Here is a 19,342-nt window from a genome sequence, read left to right as displayed (position 1 = left end):
TAAAACAAAACTTTAAAGTAATGAAAATAGAATTAACCACAAAACTCAAAATGTTAAAAACGACTAATATTCGATTGTTAAGAAATATGCGTTAACTCAAAAGTAAATGATTTTAGCTTTCTGTCATATGAATGAGGGGTAAAAGGGTTTTTTACCACACTTGTAGCATCTAACAGTGTATTTGTTTTATAGCACGCAGTATTTTCTTGAATCTAGTAAGCCCGACAAAAGTCTATTCGAGCCAATGGTTCAAGCAGTCAAAGCCATTGTGTTTCCATTGATCTATGTGGGGTTTCATTTTGGGAAGGCAGTGTTGACAATTGGTGTTCAGTTGCCAGATCGTAAATTAAGTTTATAGATTAGTGAACTTTTGACGAACACTGAAATATAGTTTAGTGAGTTTCTTTTAAATTTTACGAAATTTTTAATTAAAAAGTAATCAATTCTAACGACTGGACTGTAATACCTCGACAATGGTCCAAAATCATTGAAAATTTCTGAGTTAATCAGACGTGTTCTAGCAATTTCCAATGTCAAAAGTTAATATAAAGCTTTTGACATAAGAGAGCATGAACATTTCATCTTGTTGAAGAAAGGCAGGAGACTGTAGTTTCCCATCTTTATGATTTCTGATAATAAATATGTCAATTATTTTATGAATTTATCGCAATGCTTATTCCATGACAAGACATAACGACATTCGAGTGTGGTTCTGTGATCAGTCACAATATTGTATTCTCATGTGATGCGCTATTACAGTCCATTGTGATGTAATGCGATACATTGTAATGTTGTTATACATTGCAATAATAAAGATGATGCGTTGTTATACATTGTGATAAATTGTGATGTATTTTGATCTAGTATGATACATTGTGATGGATTGTGATACATTGTGATGTAGTGTGATGGATTGTGATGGATTGTGATACATTGTGATGTAGTGTGATGGATTGTGATACATTGTGATACATTGTGATGCATTGTAATGTAGTGTGATGCATTGTGATGCATTGTGATGCACAGTGGCGTAGCTAGGAAAAATAGTCACTCCCGCCAATCCATCTCGCGCCGGAGGCGCGACCCCACTAGGGGGGTCCGGGGGCATGCTCCCCGGAAAATTTTGAAATCTAGAGCCTTGGAAACAGCATTTCCTGCGATTTCGAAGGCGAATTATTTGTTGTACAATAATTTATAAAAACCCATTTTTGTTAGCTGCATTCTTAATGTGGCAGTCGTTGAAACTGCAACTAGTTAAAAAGGTACTAAAGGTGGCTCAGAGAAACGTTACGCAGGAGACAATTGTCCCTAAAACATAATTTACTCATCACTGCCCCTGCATAAACAGAAGAAATTTGTATTAGCACAAAAATAATATAGTATACGACACTTCTAAAGTGCATAGAGAGAGATTTTTCTTAGCATTCTACTTGTTAGTTTAAACTTGTTTAGATTGGGGCAAGTAGACAGGGATGGCTTTATTCTTTAAAGTTATGCTTAATTTTCTCAATGAAGTACCATGTATTATACGAACAAATATCAAAACACATACTATACTCATCATTTATAAAGAAAGGCCAGCCTCCTGGGTTTTCTACAAATTTTTCAACCACCTCGTTATGCAACACCTCTGATTCCTCTTTCTTTTCAATGATATCTTTGTGAATAGATATTCTACACAAAGAGCTAAGCCGACCTTGACCCATTCTATTTCTTAAATAGCTTTTACCCTTTTAAGCAAGAAAACGACCTCTCTACTGAAGCACTTACCACTGCCAACACACCATTCAATTTTAACAAATTTACCACTTGACCTAAACTCGACTGGAGATTAAATTTGAAGATGTATTTAAGAACCTCATTACTGCACTCTTTGTGAAAGTCCTTGTCGTTGTAAATGAAGGAAAGTTGACTCTTCAAAGTTTGGATGTCAAAAAGAGGACTATACTTATCTTTGAGAAGATTGATCTTCTCCTGTGGAACTATGCCCCTCCATGTAGTAAATAGTTTAGGATTTACAAGGTCTAAAAACTCGAACTGATTAATATCTTGAAATCGTTCACTTAACATGCCTTTAATGGAATCAATGATCTCAAAATATAGCTGTTTGTAATTGTATCTACTATCTGCTCTAGTTGCTGGTGGGCCTACTTTTTCTAGTGCAGTTTGGTAAAACTCGGTGAAAGCTTGATCTGTGCGAAGTGACACAATAAACTGCTTGAAATTGTCAATCTTGCTTATGCCATAGTTAAAATGGGTTTCCCTATTTTGAAGAATGGAATATAAAATTGTGGACTGTTCTAAAATCCTGTAAAAAACACACACTAGAAAACAAAAGAGAAAGCTATCAAGATAATGCAGTAAGCCACTTATTTTACTTAATGACTCATCATCCCACCCAGCTGGTTGTTCAAGTACCCCTCAAAAATATCTAAAAGTTTTTCATAGTTTTGTGCAATACATTGATTAATCTAGAGCGATAATACCATCTTGTTTCACCAGGGCAGGAAACTCAAGGTTGTTAGATGTGAGAAAAGCTTTTCTTTTTGGGGCATTGCTTGTAAATGTGCTGAATGTAGCTATATTAATAAAAAAGATTTTAACAGGAGAAATTGATGAGGCTGACTGGCATAGGACCAGGTTTAATCTATGAGCTGCACAATGAAAAAAATGAGCAAAAGGATACTCTTGTCGAACCAATGCTTGAACACCATTGATATGGCCAGACATGACAGAAGCACCATCATATGTTTGTAAAACCAGTTTTTCTTTTATATTGGAATACTCACCAAGTTTATCTTTGACAACTTGTGATATTGCTGTGGCATTTCTGTTCATACTTACATCCACAAATCCTAATTGCCTCTCCATAATTTCACTTGCTTTGTCAAACCAAGCAATAACACTTAGCTGCTCTTTGGTGGAGACATCAGATGCTTCATCAACCTGAATACTCATAAATGTGCAATCATTTATTTCCTTTCTGATTTCATCTTCAATAATTGAATCAAGACAGCTGATAAGACCATTTTGAATTTCTGGGGAGACTCCAGTAAATCTTCTGTCACCAACTATATCAGATTCTGCTAGTCTACTGTGCAGTCGACGCTCAAATACAGAATCAAACTTAGCAAAACATTCGAGCAACTCTCTATAATTACCTTTGTTCAAGCTACCTTCGGACTCATTGTGACTCGCTGTACTCGTATTAAAAGGTCGAATAATTACAACCTCCGCCAATTTAAAATAGCGGGAGTTCGACTATAAAAACAGCAGATTTGAGCATGCGTCAAGTCCCTTAACCAACCAGAATTCAAAACTTCTTATATAGAATTATATTGTATGTTCCGCCCTCTGAAGATGGGCGGAATACGTGGAGAATCGCGCGAGTATGCAATGTGCGAGAAAAGGCAGTTGCTAGGTTACATAACAAATCTTGAGATTTTGCTGTATTACGATTACGAACCACCTAATAAAAGCGTAAATATGAACGAATAAAACATAATATTACAAATTGTTCGTGAAATAATGTATATCTTATGTCCAAATAGAATATTTATTATTTTTTTGGGAAATTTCTACTCCCGCCGGGCGGGAGTAGCGGGACCGCTAGCTACGCCACTGGTGATGCATTGTGATGCATTGCGATACATTGTGATGTAGTGTGATGCATTGTGAGGCATTGTGATGGATTGTGATGTAGTGTGATGGATTGTGATGTAGTGTGATGCATTGTGAGGCATTGTGATGGATTGTGAGGCATTGTGATGGATTGTGATGTAGTGTGATGGATTGTGATGCATTGTGATGTAGTGTGATGCATTGTGATGCATTGTGATGCATTGTGATGTAGTGTGATGCATTGTGATGCATTGTGATACATTGTGATGTAGTGTGATGCATTGTTATGCATTGTGATGGATTGTGATACATTTTGATACATTGTGATGCATTGTGATGTAGTGTGATACATTGTGATGTAGTGTGATGTAGTGTGATGGATTGTGATACATTGTGATGTAGTGTGATGAATTGTGATGCATTGTGATGCATTGTGATGTAGTATGATGGATTGTGATGCATTGTGATGTAGTGTGATGGATTGTGATACATTGTGATGCATTGTGATACATTGTGATGTAGTGTGATGCATTGTGATGCATTGTGATGGATTGTGATACATTTTGGTACATTGTGATGCATTGTGATGTAGTGTGATACATTGTGATGTAGTGTGATGCATTGTGATGTAGTGTGATGTAGTGTGATGGATTACGATACATTGTGATGTAGTGTGATAAATTGTGATGCATTGTGATGCATTGTGATGTAGTGTGATGGATTGTGATGCATTGTCATGTAGTGTGATGGATTATGATACATTGTGATGTAGTGTGATACATTGTGATGGATTGTGATGCATTGTGATGTAGTGTGATGGATTGTCATACATTGTGATGTAGTGTGATACATTGTGATGCATTGTGATGCATTGTGATGTAGTGTGATGGATTGTGATGCATTGTGATGTAGTGTGATGCATTGTCATGCATTGTGATGCATTGTGATGTAGTGTGATGCATCTGATGCGCGATATATTTTTTGCTACTTTGGCTAGCAATATTGTGATACATCACACAACATCACACTATCACACTCGAATGACGTAATGTCCGCTATACCATGCACGATATATTTTTTGGCTAAACAGTATAAAAGTTTGTGATGCATTACGTAACGTCACACTACAGCGTTCGTCATCGTTTTTTATCACAATGCATCACAGTACATATTAATAAATGCCAGACACTGATCACAATGCATCACACTACATCACAATGCATCACAATGTATCACACGACATCACAATGTATTACAATGCATCACAATGCATCACAATGCATCACACTACATCACATTGCATCACACTACATCACAATGCATCACATTGCACCACAATCCATCACACTACATCACAATGTGTGATAGTGTGATGTTGTGTGATGTATCACAATATTGCTAGCCAAAGTAGCAAAAAATATATCGCGCATCAGATGTTTAAACTCTTTCAAGAAATTAAATGCAATTTTATATTTCATGAAGGCATATCCTTGTTGTAACTCATTTCGAAAGCAATTTGGATGGGGATAATCAAGAGGTTAATGGAGTTCCCCAGGTTAAAGTGCATTATCCAAAATTTATAAATGGTGAAGCTGTTGTAAGAAATGTAAAAGTTGCTCAGGATTTTGGTAAGGTAATTTAATATATTTCTCCTACTGCCTGATATCATGTGTTAAATGCCATAATAATGAAAGCCTTAATAAGAAATGATTACCATAAAATAAAATTTTGAATAATTTGCACATTGCTCCTCCAGGGTATGTTGAAGATATATATCAAGTGTTGTGCTCTGCACTCATTGATGAGGAAACATAGAGAAAAGCCAAAGGTGATCTTTTACAAATGACTCCATTGCCAATGAATTCCATGTTGGACAAGCAAGTGAAGAAGTGAAGCTATCTCAAAAAAAGCAAGAAGACAAAGCATGCCAGCTGTACATTTTCCCCCAACTAAGCCAGGCTTAACAAAAAGGCATTACTTGCTTTGAGTGAATTTGAATCTTATTTTTTGAACTGACTCATTTTATTGTTTGATATAGCTGAAGTATCACCTGTCCAAGAAAAAATCACTGATCAGAGAAATGAGAGGGCAGCACCTCGATGCATTGTGTGCAAGAATTGGATGAAAGGCCATAAAAATGTAGTTAACTGTCCAAAAAACCAAAAGTAACCACTTTTTTAGAAGCTGGTGGTATGAGCCCAGTTAGTTGGGATTCAGTGAAGTGTGAAATGACTGCATGGAAAGAATAAAAAGAAAAGGAATTGTAATTTTGTACATTTTGTATAACAAGAAAAAGTGTGAATCAAAGATGCAATACATCAAGAGTGGCTAATATCATTCCACACTTCACTGGATCCCTACTAGCTGGGCTCATGCACACAACACCTAAAATAATATATAATGTTATGTTATTTTACAAATTGTCCTCTTCATACCCTGCAAAGTGTTCATTTTTTTTTTTAAATTAAAAGTTGTTTGAATAACATGGTAAGCACAAGCTGAAAGTGGAATTCTTTTGTCTCGAAGAATGCCATGTACCATTCTTGTAAATTGCCTATATGCAACAACTCGAAAAAACCTGAAAAGGCATAATACACAAGGTCCATTAAAAGAGGTAGGAGTCCATAAAATACAAATTTTGCAAGTGTGCATTCATAGATAACCCAGACAGAAGCATTAACTATTAATTGTAACAAACCTTTGCTCCAAGAATCCTTTACGATATCTAACCCCATCTCGTCTTTGGTAAAGATTGGCAGCTAAATTTAATACCCATCGATTGAGGCAAATGGCATTAAATCTTGGATGCTCTGTGATGCATTTTGGCTGCCTTCCTAATTCGGATACCACCGAATGATCTTGCATTTCAATCATGCAATTGATAATTTCGTGGCAACATCTACATTCTTTTGGATTAACCAAGAGAGGAGCACGGCAGTTACCACAATTGCACCTAAGAAAGTTATCTGTCAAAAGCTTCGGCAACAATAAATAAACAAATTTTCCAACTTTTCTTACCAAGAATCAAGAGGAACTTCATTCTGCATTCTGCGTTCGAGCTCTTCTGTTTGGCGTCTTTGTTCTTCTGTCTCTCTATTATAGTTTTCTAACCACTCATCATCAGCAAGTGTTTCGTTTCCATATGCTGCAGCTTGGCCGTACTCAAAATCGCCATCGGTGTTTCTCGGAGCGCATTTGATGACGATTGATCTTCGTCTTCTAAATCGAATTCCCGACTGTTCAATTCAATATTTTCCGCTGTTGTTGCTGTACTCGACTCAGAAGCGGATGTCGACATGTTTCGTACAATTTTTATATTAATTTCAAAGCAATATATAAAGAATTGTTATTTCACACTGTGTTGTTTTGTATGCAGCGCATTCATACGTTCCTTAAATGACGTCACAAACCTCTCGTCTTAAGTCCCCTAAGAGGTGCGGAAATTTCTCAAAAGCAAGCTAATTCAAACCGCCAAAAAAACTTTGTTTTTATTTTTTTTACGAAATTTTCTTCGAAATCATATTTTCCACAGTCTAAACTTTAAAAGTTCAACGAATTTGGAAAGGCTGTATGTGCACTTTAACGCAACTGGACACACCCCAACTTAGACGACTTTAAAATAATCTCCTCTTCTAACGATTCTTATGAACTCTCCATTCATGAAAGCCTTCTAATCAATAAATACAAGCCTTCACTTAATGTGCAAGGAAACTCCAGTCCACTTAACCTCTTTTAATTTCTCTTTATTTTACTTCCTAACTTGCTTATCATATATCCATTTGACACCGCCTCCTTTAGTAGTAATTTAACACCTTTTTGTAAATATAATACATTGTCACAGAATAGATACAACCAGAAGGGCCACTTCGCGAAAAATGCGGTCTTAAATTTCAATGCGCATGCGCCACTTCCGCCATGTTGGCAGCAAGATAAACTTGCTACACTAAATAAGGGTAGCAATGTACAACTCAAAAATCTTGGTGTTATTACTTGAAAAGTTGAAATATTTATCCTGAGACGACCAAATGAAAGCTGTGCTGAGATGGGAACATACAATCAACATCTTTTTATGCTTTTTCATGTACAACCAATGTGTACAATTCTATCGAGACCTGTATGATAAATGCTGTGCCGTGGCCGTGTGGTCAAGGTTATTCGTATTTATTTATTTGTAAAGAACGGAAGCGGAGAAGCGCTTTACGAACGTCTTTAAATCAGAAACAAGAAGGAACAATGTGAAATTTATCAACGGACGGGCTACACTAAAAAAGATATTTCGTATGACATTGGATTTGGTGCTTTAGAATTCAGACAAATTTAGTCATATCCCGAACACTCGATAAATGTTCATTGAGAAATTGCAAACTTATGCAATTGTATTTAATGCCAATGCCATATTGTGTTAGGAAAATTCCTATATTGTATGATTGTAGCTAACTTCCTGATGCTCTTAACTATATGTTCCTTAACTATATGTTCCTTATATTTGTCATGTGCTACGAACGTCCCGACTAACAATAAAATGGCCGCTTTTGGCTCAATTGCTCGTAACAAAAGGAGTAAAACCTTGTGGAGAAGTGGTTGTCAATTCTTAAGATATTTAATATACTAATAATTTTGATATAAACGTTATAATATAAATGTGTAAATGTTCAAACTTATCTAAGACAACTGCTTTCAGTGACTCATTCGTTGATGGATTGGATATATATCTGGATTCTTTGGTTGTTTTCGTAAATAGTTCGTTTTCTTTTACATGAGGCTTTCTTCTGATGTGGAATTCTACTAAGCACCAACATAACTACAGCTTTCGTTTCATCACTTATAAGTGATCGTACAATGACGTAAACTGTGGTCAGTTGATTAACCACGTCCTGTACGTTGTCTGTAGTCAGTACGTTGACCACGTCCTATACGTAAGCTTTTCCTGTTATTGTGGTTATCATACACATGCATGTATGAGTAAGGCATTTTACAAAGATCATTAACTAGTTAACTAATAATATATTTTCGCTAAACTAATTACATTTATAATAGTCAGTCTTTGATATTTACTTATTCGCACTAATGGCTGACAAAAAGAAGTTAAAAGGTGGAGCAAGGACTCATTGTTCAGCAGTAAACTGCATTAACAGCAAAAGAACTCGACCTGACTTAAGCTTCTTTCGTTTTCCGCGAGATCCATTGAGGTAAAATAGTAAATGTAGTAAGTTTTGAATGTAAAGATAAACTTTTACAAATTTATATGACATTCACATGCCTTTAGATCAAACGAATGGGTTCAAAACACTAGACGCCAGGACTTGTTAAATAAAACTGCAAATTATCTCTATAATAACTGCAAACTGTGTGCAGAGCACTTTGAAGAGTGTATGTTTCTAAACTTTGAAAAATCACGATTAAAAGTCCTGGCTAAGCCTACATTATTTAATATTCCAAATCCACCACGTGCTGTTGGCCAGAAACGAAGGGCAATTCACAAGGAAGAAATAGGTAATTGTCAATTAGGTATTTCACTATATCTCAGTCACAACCAAAAAGCTGAATGTTGGAAAGAGCATCTTGAAGAGTCTTAACATGATACCAGTGCCATTCCGTACATGTTCACTGTTTCCACTGCAATATTTGGTCAAACTTTTTTTAAGAATGCGAATTTATTACGGCATCAAATTTGCAAATCGCGAGTTTTCTTCTTCTAATAAAAGATCGCGAAAGTACATTAAAGTCAAGCATTTGTAACATTCTACAAACTTACTACAAGGAAAATGCCATAGACAAAGTTGATGATCCTTTTCATTGTAACTCGCAATACAAGCATAACCATGATTGAATGTTGGCAAGTTGGCAAAAGCATCAGACCACAATAACAAATTTTGACTCTAAAACGTGTATTCTAACGATGCGATTCGACCTAAGTTGTCAAAATTACCTTCTTTGACATTGCTCGTGATGGCATACACAAAACAAAAATGGAATAGCCATATAATTATCGAGGACGCGCCGAACTGTTTCTCATTACTATATTTTCTACTACGAACTTGCTGGAGTTATCTTGCTGCCAACATGGCGGCGATGCCTGATTGCGGGCTAAAAGTTGACAACAAAATCTTCAAAGGCTCCGACGAGAGTGGCCCATTGAGCTCTAAAAGACCTGGAGGGGCAAAGGGGCCTGGACCATTGAGCTCTATAAGACCTGGAGGGGCAAAGGGGCCTGGGCCTCGTGGTCAAAAACATGGCGGTAATGGCGGATTTTGGTTGTCAAAACTTCCACTTTGAGAAAAATTTTTAACATTCGCTCCTCCCGAATCGGAACTCTATTACTGCTTATGTAATGACAACCAGCGAAAACAACCACGATACCGTAAGCATAAAATATTGAAAATAATGCTTCAGGTTTTGTGAAATAGACACACACATTTAAATGAGGTAAATCTACTGTAAAATAACGTATATTTTGTCAAGTAATGCTTTAGCTATCTAATAAATATCAAACGGCATTCTTTACACTGTCAATGTATCGTTAAGCTTTAATGCATAATCCCATGCGCAATACTTGTGTTTTGACTGTTTGATAGCTTGGTGCAACTGTCTTTTGAATAGATGGGTAAATCTTAGTTAAAATGTCCAAAAGGAGTTAGAAAAAGTTAGCTTACCTACGACTTAAGTCGACTGGAAATATATTATAAGTAGGTATGTAATTGTTTTTGAGTTTTTTTTTGTAGGATTGATTCTGGGTGTCTTATAAGGTATTATGATATTCTGATAAATCTACTGAGAACTTATGAAGAAAATATCTTGAACTAGGAAAGCAAAAGAACGAAATTCAGAAATTCTATAATCATGTTGCTGGTTCTGTTTTGAGCCAAGATATTAGAAACTGGATTGTCATTGACAACCATGGATCTACTACTGAACAGAACTACATTAATTTCCCATTGAAAATACGATTTCTTAAATTAAAGTGCATTGGTTTCTCTGACATAACACTTTTCTTATTGCTGCATGAAGGCAAACCTGTTTAAATAATTATAATGTAGGTGAAGATATTTAGCATGTTGTATAATTGTTATTATACAGACATTATTTATAATATTATGGCCTTGTGTAATGTATGTCAAGAACTTATTAATTCTCAAAATGCTAACCTTCTTGCATATTTTCTCTTGTGTCCTTACAAATTACAGTTACCTATACTAATTTTTCTAGGTTCAAACAACTTGACAAATTTTGAATTTTACATTATGCCTTTGAATTTTTCTTTTGTCTTTTGGTAAAAATATCAGTGAATGACTTAAAATCAAGTTTATCTAAAATAGTATTTTGTACAAAGTAACTATACATAATTGGAAGTCTCATGTTGAAGGCAGATGTGGCTTCTTTTACTAGATTGCTACTCTTATTCTTTTAAATGATATCGTAATTCTTCAAAAGACATAAAAGTTCTTTGCCATCAATTTTGCTTCTTACATTCAACTTCATTGCAACCAATGCATCTTATGTGAATTTTTAATCACCTGGAATTGAAAAACATATGGACTTTGTCAGATGATGCAGTACTGTATTTAATGTTTCATGCATGTCATGATAAGCTTTTCTTGAGCAAATATTTCAAGGTAGGAGCAAAATTTGGCACATCATTGAACAAAGTAGTTTTTATCTTGATTTGATGTACTAACCTGTTTACTACACTGTGTAACAAACAATTCATTTACAGAAACACCAGATGGCATTTATAAAACTTTTAGCATAAAGCAAACCTTTACACACCATCATGATTGTCCATAATCTGTCAAATTGTCCAGGCTAGCTGTTTAATACAGGTATTTTTTATTGTACGACATGTACCAAAGAGCTCATTAATTAATCTTGCACTGCATTTGATTTCAATACAGCTCTGTCCTTAATATTTGCTTCATATTTTCAGAAAAATATCATGAAAAAATCCTCCATTTCAACTCAGTTGAAACAAGGAGTTTTAAGATATGCATATCTCGATAAGAACTGGTTGCTTTGCCTCGTCTAGCAAGCGATTAAGTAAAGAACAAATAAGAATGGATAAACATAACTTAAATTATAACTTAGGAGTAAAAACATTCACAAAATATATACCATCACACTTCAAGTATTGACTTAAAACAAAACACTGAACACTTTAAATGGTAAACAATCTTACGTTGCTTACCGGTATCATGAAATGTTTCCTTTTCTGGCATTACTTCAGCATCCGTCTACCAAACAAGTTTGCAGCATGTTTTAAAGATAAAATTTCTAAAAGTTTTGTGCTTGGCATTGATATTTTATATAATCGCTATTGTGGTTGTCAAATCCGGGTGGGCGAAAAATTTCATTTTATGAGCCCGCGTCTTCCGACTTTGACAACCAAAATCCGCCATGTTTTTGACCACGCGGCCGCGCGCTAATAATCTCTAGTAATTTGGTTGACGTTTCCCCTCCAGTTATTATAGAACTCAATGGCCTGGACCCCGTGGTCAAAAACATGGCAGTAATGGCGGATTTTGGTTGTCAAAACTTCTACTTTGAGAAAAATTTTTAACATTCGCTCTCTCCCGAAACGGATCTCTATTACTGCTCATAGTAATGACAACCAGCGAAAACAACCACGATACCGTAAGCATAAAATATTGAAAATAATGCTTCAGGTTTTTGTGAAATAGACACACACATTTAAATGAGGTAAATCTACTGTAAAATAACGTATATGTTTTCAAGTAATGCTTCAGCTATGTTAGAAATAAATATCAAACGGCATTCTTTACACTGTCAATGTAATGTAATGTTATGTAATGTGTTGCATAATCCCATGCGCATTACTTGTTTTTGACTGTTTGTAAACAGCTTGGTGCAACTGTCTTTCTTGAATTGATGGGTAAATCTTAGTTAAAATGTCCAAAAAGGAGTTAGAAAAGTTAGCTTACCCCTACGACTTAAGTCGACTGGAAATATATTATAAGTAGGTATGTAATTTTTTTGAGTTTTTTTTGGTAGGATTGATTCTGGGTGTCTTATAAAGTATTATGATATTCTGATAAATCTACTGAGAACTTATGAGGAAAATATCTTGAACTAGGAGAGCAAAAGAACAAAATTCAGAAATTCTATAATCATGTTGCTGGTTCTGTTTTGAGCCAAGATATTAGAAACTGGATTGTTATTGACAACCATGGATCTAGTACTGAACAGAACTACATTAATTTCCCATTGAAAATACCATTTCTTAAATCAAAGTGCATTGGTTTCTCTGACATAACACTTTTCTTATTGCTGCATGAAGGCAAACCTGTTTAAATAATTATAATGTAGGTGAAGATATTTAGCATGTTGTATAATTGTTATTATACAGACATTATTTATAATATTATGGCCTTGTGTAATGTATGTCAAGAACTTATTAACTCTCAAAAATGCTAACCTTCTTGCACTACTTTTCTTTTGTGTCCTTACAAATTACAGTTACCTATACTAATTTTTTCTAGGTTCAAACAACTTGACAAATTTTTGAATTTTACATTATGCCTTTGAATTTTTCTTTTTGTCTTAAAAATATCAGTGAATGACTTAAAAATCAAGTTTATCTAAAATAGTATTTTGTACAAAGTAATTATACTTAATTGGAAAAGTCTCATGTTGAAGGCAGATGTGGCTTCTTTTACTAGTTTGCAACTCTTATTCTTTTAAATGATATCGTAATTCTTCATAAGACATAAAAAGTTCTTTGCCATCAATGTTTGCTTCTTCCACATTCAACTTCATTGCAACCAATGCATCTTATGTGAATTTTTAATCACCTGGAATTGAAAAACGCATGGATTTTGTCAGACGATGCAGTACTATATTTAATGTTTCATGCATGTCATGATAAGCTTTTCTTGAGCAAATATTTCAAGGTAGGAGCAAAATTTGGCACATTATTGAACAAAGTAGTTTTTATCTTGATTTTGATGTACTAACCTGTTTACTACACTGTGTAACAAACAATTCATTTACAGAAACACCAGATGGCATTTATAAAACTTTTAGCATAAAGCAAACCTTTACACACTATCATCATCATTGTCCATAATCTGTCAAATTGTCCATGCTAGCTGTTTAATACAGGTATTTTTTATTGTACGACATGTACCAAAGAGCTCATTAATTAATCCTGCACTGCATTTGATTTCAATACAGCTCTTTCATTAATATTTGCTTCATATTTTCAGAAAAATATCATGAAAAAATCCTCCATTTCAACTCAGTTGAAACAAGGAGTTTTTCGATATGCATATCTCGATAAGAACTGGTTGCTTTGCCTCGTCTAGCAAGCGATTAAGTAAAGAACAAATAAGACTGGATAAACATAACTTAAATTATAACTTAGGAGTAAAAACATTCACAAAATATATACCATCACACTTCAAGTATTGACTTAAAACAAAACACTGAACACTTTAAATACAGGGGCGGATCTAGGATTTTTCAAACATCAGTCATAAAACGTCGGAGGCGCTCCGCACCTGGGGGGGTCTGAGGCATTCTCCCCTGAGAAATTTTGAATTTCAGAGTCTTGAAAATGCCATTTTCAGCGTTTTAGAGCAATACAAAATGTATTTTGTAGGCATCGTTTTTGCGTAAAAACAACACATTTTTCTTACGTTTTTTTTTTCAAAAAAAAAAAGTGAACAATACTTGAATGTTTTGCCAAATATTTAGGCTCATTATCATGCCAAATATATGGCTCATTAGCATGTCTAGGAACGTAAATTTATTTTACAATAATGCTATTCAAAAACAGATATATTCTTTAAAATTTCTACCAAGTTGTCAGGCATAGACCCCCCTAGAGACCCCCATTCAAACCTCTATGTAATACGTTAAGTTAGAAATTTGGTACTACAAGTGACAGTTCATAGATATAGAAAAGCTCAGACTTCAAACCATGCAAGTTTATTGTAACTCTTTACCCATCTCCACATCAGTGCCAGCAAATTCACCCTTTGAGAAAAACTCAAAATTTTTTCTGCCAAAGATTAAGCAAAATTATCAGAGTGAAAATTTGCAGTTAAGGTTAGCTTAATGCCATAAATGTTTATTAGGCATTTCACTAGACTATTATCTTCTGCAAGGTGTGCTATATAGCAATCACTAGTAGCATTGTATTATCAAATACAAACAGAATGTAACCAACATGTCTTTAATTATACAATTACACGAATGTTAAAAATGGTTTATGTGTAATGCTTACTGGTTATGATAAATATCTTTTCATATGATCAAAGCTTGTTTAAATGTAAATCTAAAATAATTTAGTTTAGAAATTATAATGATCATCAGAAAAATTACCTAGTGATCATGAAAAATACTTTGCTGTTTTGCCAAATTTCAAGGTTTATCTGCATACATAGAAAGACATTTTTACTTTATAGAAAATGCTTTTCATACATCAATAGCCCTTTGGAATTTATGGCAACAATCTGGTATGAGCCGTAGATTAACACACCTTTACATCTCTACATGAGGTGTTCAGTTAGAAAAGGGGACAATATGTGACATGGGACAACATTTCATGTATGTGAAATACTCAGGTTTAATAACATTCCAGTCAAATTGTCAAAATAAAAAGCTTCTTGGATCATAAGACTCAAAATCACAGGTTATAGTAAACAGCTTCTCATGTAATCAATGTTAGTTTTCTCAAATCTTAAAAACAATATGTAGTATAACTGTCCAATGATTGAATGATCAATGATCATAAACTGAAAAGCCCCAAACATTTGTTTATGATAAAGTAAATACTAGTATGGCACCTTATGGCTACAGATTTTTTGTCCATTGAAATATACTTGCAGAAATGTAGGCTTTCGCTGCCATATAACGGCCACGATTCCCCAAGCATTATAGAAATCATAGCTAAAAGTCCTTCGGCAACAACAATTTTAGAAGCATCAATCTGCTTACCATACGCCATATTAACATAAATCGCATCACACACTCGCATAAATTGACTTTGATATATTGCATTCATGCATACACTTCACTTGTCCTTTACTTACGATTTTCGATGTAAATTTCTGCTGATAAAACTCAAAACAATGTTGGCTTGCTTTTGAACATCAATGACTGAAATGTCGCTCGCGAGATCGTCTTTGCCAAGCATTTACAATTTATCCATAAATTTTTCACCCTCTTGAAAAAATTCTCAGTTTGGAAAGCAGCATTCATGTCAACATATGAATTTGTAAAAGATTTCCATAAATTCCATCTGATTGTAGTTTAGTTTCTATCATGCTTATAAAAATTACTATGAAACGATCAAACATTCAATTCAGACATTGAGCTTGACTATGTTAGTTCAGTTGGCTATCAGTCGAAATCGGTCAAACCAATCACAGTAAGACAAAAATTCAAATGAACCAATTGTAAGATAGCAATTGGACTCCCTTATAGGTCCGGCCACCCTTATTATCGGTCGAGATTATTCCAGACTGTCCACTGATCTGGCCATTGACCAATAAAATAGCGTTTGTGGCGTTCATAGACTCCTTTATAAGTCGAACCAGTCAAGCCACCCCGCTTATCAGTCGGTTATTCCAGGTCAATTAAAATTCAACTGATCTGGTTACCAAGGAGATATTCATTGCATTAGTCATTAGTTTTCAATAATAAATAAAGCTGGATTTTTATCACGAAGTAAATGTGATAATAAAGTAAGAATAATTAATGAATTTTTAATTAATATGAATTGGTAATTTTTGAATTTCAAACATCAGTCGCGCGACGGATTTGACATACTCTAGATCCGCCCCTGTTTAAATAGTAAACAATCTTAGGTTGCTTACCGGTGTCATGAAATGTTTCCTTTTCTGGCATTACTTCAGTATCCGTATATCAAACAAGTTTGCAGCATGTTTTAAACATTAAATTTGTAAAGTTTTTGTGCTTGGCATTGAAATTTTATACAATCGCAATTGTGGTTGTCAAATCCGGGTGGGCGAAAAAAATTTCATTTTATGAGCCCGCGTCTTTCCGCTGACTTTGACAACCAAAATCCGCCATGTTTTTGACCACGCGACCGCGCGCTAATAATTTATAATTTGGTTGACGTTTCCTCTCCAGGTCTTATAGAACTCAATGGAGTGGCCCTTCTGGTTGTATCTATTGTGACCTTGTCTTAACATCCCACTTATTATTTGTCTGAAGATGTCTTGAGTAAAGACGAAACGTTACAATAAATTTAATCTTACAATTTTTTTTTGTCTATTTCTATGGCTCTAATCAGAACTTTATGTTGGGCGATAATTTTTATTACACGAATTCGATTTCCGCTCGGCAAGTCTGTCGCTACTATTTTAAATCATCGCTATAATAATGGAGCACTAGAAGCATTTAGAAAATTCAAACGACTTGAACTCATGCTGGGAAAAGCAAACTCGACTTGGATTTTCTTACGACATGCAGAAAGCGCTTTGTGATACCTAGATTCCTGTGGTTCAAAGTAGCTAGTCGTCGTTTACAAAACTCTAGCGCTTATCGCCAATGCCAAAATAAACTCCTTCAAGAAGAAATAAACGGGAACACGCTCGTATACGCGTACTCCCAGCACAACTAACACAAGCACACTCCAATGGATGCACCCACGATCACTTGCTTGGTTTGATATGGTTGATTCGGATTTTGACGATGACCTTTGGTATGCAAATTTCAGAGTAACAAAAGAAACATTCAATTTTCTTTTAAATGAAGTTAGGCATAACATACTGCACAAAAATACTTCCATGCGATAACGGCGAAGAGACGACTTGCGCTTACGTTGTACGACCTTCCGTCCACAGCAGAATATAAAACAATAGCAAGCTTATTTGGAGTTTCTCGATCGTTTGTGTGCATATGCATCAGAGACGTAAGTCGTGCTATTACAAAACGAATGATCAGATTTATCAGATTTAGTAAGCGGGTCGATATGAATGTGAAGAATTTGGTGATTCTTGTGCTGGCATCTTGCATTTTGCATAATATTTGTGAAGTGCAAAATAACAACTTTCTGCCACAATGGGAAGAAAACGTTGACCAAGAACTTGTGGTACCAACCAGTGATGTAATTGAGGACGATGGTGAAGACATTCGAGAAATATTAGCTAACTATTTTGACTCACAATGAAATATTCAAAACATTTAAGTTAATTATTGCAACATACAACATAAGATTCATGAGTGTACAAATATTGTATTTAATGTTCAGATAGTATTAAACAGTTCCACAAATATAACTTCAAAACAGAACTAAAAGACTCAAGTGACCATAAGTACTTAAAAATAAATACTTTTCAAATACTTTAAATCATAACCTGAAATATGTTTTTTCTTCATCATCATTGCTGTCTACGAAGCTACAGCCTGGAGTTTGGATACTGGTGCAGCCATTTCCAAATGTCTGTTGTTGAAAACTTACATATGGTTGGGCAAACATTCGTGATGAGCTGCCAGTAGATTGGATGGTCTGGGTAGCCTGGTTCCCAAATAACAATTGGAAGATCTTTAGCTCATGCTCTCTTTCCTGGTTTCTTCGTTCATTCTCGAGTCGCATTTGTTCTAATTGAAATTGCTGCTCTTTTTCCAATTTAAATTCTTCAAGCTTTTTATACCTACAAAATTTTAATCAAATAATGATTGTGACAGACATTGTCAAAGCTGAATACATCTGAAGGGTAGATGTCTAAATAAAAAGTTTATGGTATTTTTTACCAAAAATGCAAAACATACAAGCAATATATAAAGAAGGTGAATATACCTTTCAAAATCATCATTTGACATTGCCCTGAATTGTTCCAGGACAGCATCCATGCTCTTTTCAATAGAACTCCTTTTTTTCTTTTGTTTCTTTCCTAGTTTGTAAGTGTTTCCAAGACTCTTTTCTCCTAAGTCTGGCTTTGGTTTGTCATTCCTTTTATCATATTCAATAGCTCGATTCTCAGCTACAGTCTGTTGATTTACTTCCACATTAACTAATGTTTAATTAATTTTAAAAACAATTACTAGATAGCTGGAGCACATATCTTGTTTTGATGAAATAACAAACAGAAATTGTCTTCCATACAAATATTACCTGTTTCATTTGAACTGTCACAATTTGGGCAAGAAAATGGTTCTTCTTCACAGTATACCATCATACATCCATTCTCTGTTGTGTGTGCTCCATCACTATATATAACTTTTTCATAATCACATGTCTGGCATTTTTTGATGGATTTATCACCTCTACCATACTTACTGACAATATCTTTAAGATTAAAAGCAAAAAATGTTTTGTGACAAGATCATATTATCATCATTAAGCAAAATGTGAAAACATTTCATTTCAAAATAATACCATTAATGATGTCATCATTTTCATAATCAACATCATCTCTCAACATGTCCGACTGACTATTTTTTTGACTATCAGCCTCTGCCATGATGTCAAGTAAAACCACTGGAGTCACATTAGGTCTTTGGGATAAAAATCTATCCAACTGTTGAAAGTATTTCCATGGCTTTTTTCTCCCATTTCCACTTTTCTTAGCATTGTCTTTTTCACTTTTATATTTTTGCTTCAATTTCTTAATTTTATTAATTACTTCTTTTAGTGTAATATCTTCATAGCCTCTTTCTTGTAATTGCTCCTTTAAAATGAATAACATGTTGCACCTTTTTTAAATAACAATAATGCATTGAACCAAGCAAAATA

The 19,342-nt window shown here is 34.6% G+C and overlaps 1 protein-coding gene and 1 long non-coding RNA gene across 2 annotated transcripts; one reads left to right on the top strand and one right to left on the bottom strand.

Annotated features, from left to right (window-relative positions):
- The first annotated feature begins 5,150 nt into the window (after positions 1 to 5,150).
- Positions 5,151 to 5,433, top strand: LOC124434472. Its single transcript, XR_006944777.1, has 2 exons — positions 5,151 to 5,249; positions 5,378 to 5,433. It is a non-coding gene; the product is annotated as an uncharacterized LOC124434472 (long non-coding RNA).
- Positions 5,434 to 17,790: 12,357 nt separating this feature from the next.
- LOC124435374 lies at positions 17,791 to 19,059 on the bottom strand. The gene is made up of 4 exons (XM_046985313.1): positions 18,986 to 19,059; positions 18,722 to 18,895; positions 18,407 to 18,620; positions 17,791 to 18,260 (listed from the first exon to the last, which is right to left on the bottom strand). Exons 1-4 carry the CDS (start codon positions 19,029 to 19,031, stop codon positions 17,957 to 17,959), a joined length of 738 nt encoding a protein of 245 aa, XP_046841269.1. The 5' UTR covers positions 19,032 to 19,059; the 3' UTR covers positions 17,791 to 17,956.
- Between the last annotated feature and the right edge of the window lie 283 nt (positions 19,060 to 19,342).

Source organism: Xenia sp. Carnegie-2017, unplaced genomic scaffold (assembly GCF_021976095.1).
Source record: "Xenia sp. Carnegie-2017 unplaced genomic scaffold, XeniaSp_v1 HiC_scaffold_14, whole genome shotgun sequence".
NCBI lineage: Eukaryota > Metazoa > Cnidaria > Anthozoa > Malacalcyonacea > Xeniidae > Xenia > Xenia sp. Carnegie-2017.
This window is presented reverse-complemented; position numbering and strand designations above follow the sequence as displayed.

What these genes read in the sequence shown, in the direction of transcription:
- LOC124435374 (XM_046985313.1), bottom strand. Translation starts at nt 19,031, where the DNA reads ATGTTGAGAGATGATGTTGATTATGAAAATGATGACATCATTAATG. An exon ending in AAATGATGACATCATTAATG is followed by an intron (nt 18,896 to 18,985) that starts GTATTATTTTGA and finishes TTAATCTTAAAG; the next exon opens with ATATTGTCAGTAAGTATGGT. An exon ending in TCAAATGATGATTTTGAAAG is followed by an intron (nt 18,261 to 18,406) that starts GTATATTCACCT and finishes AAAATTTTGTAG; the next exon opens with GTATAAAAAGCTTGAAGAAT.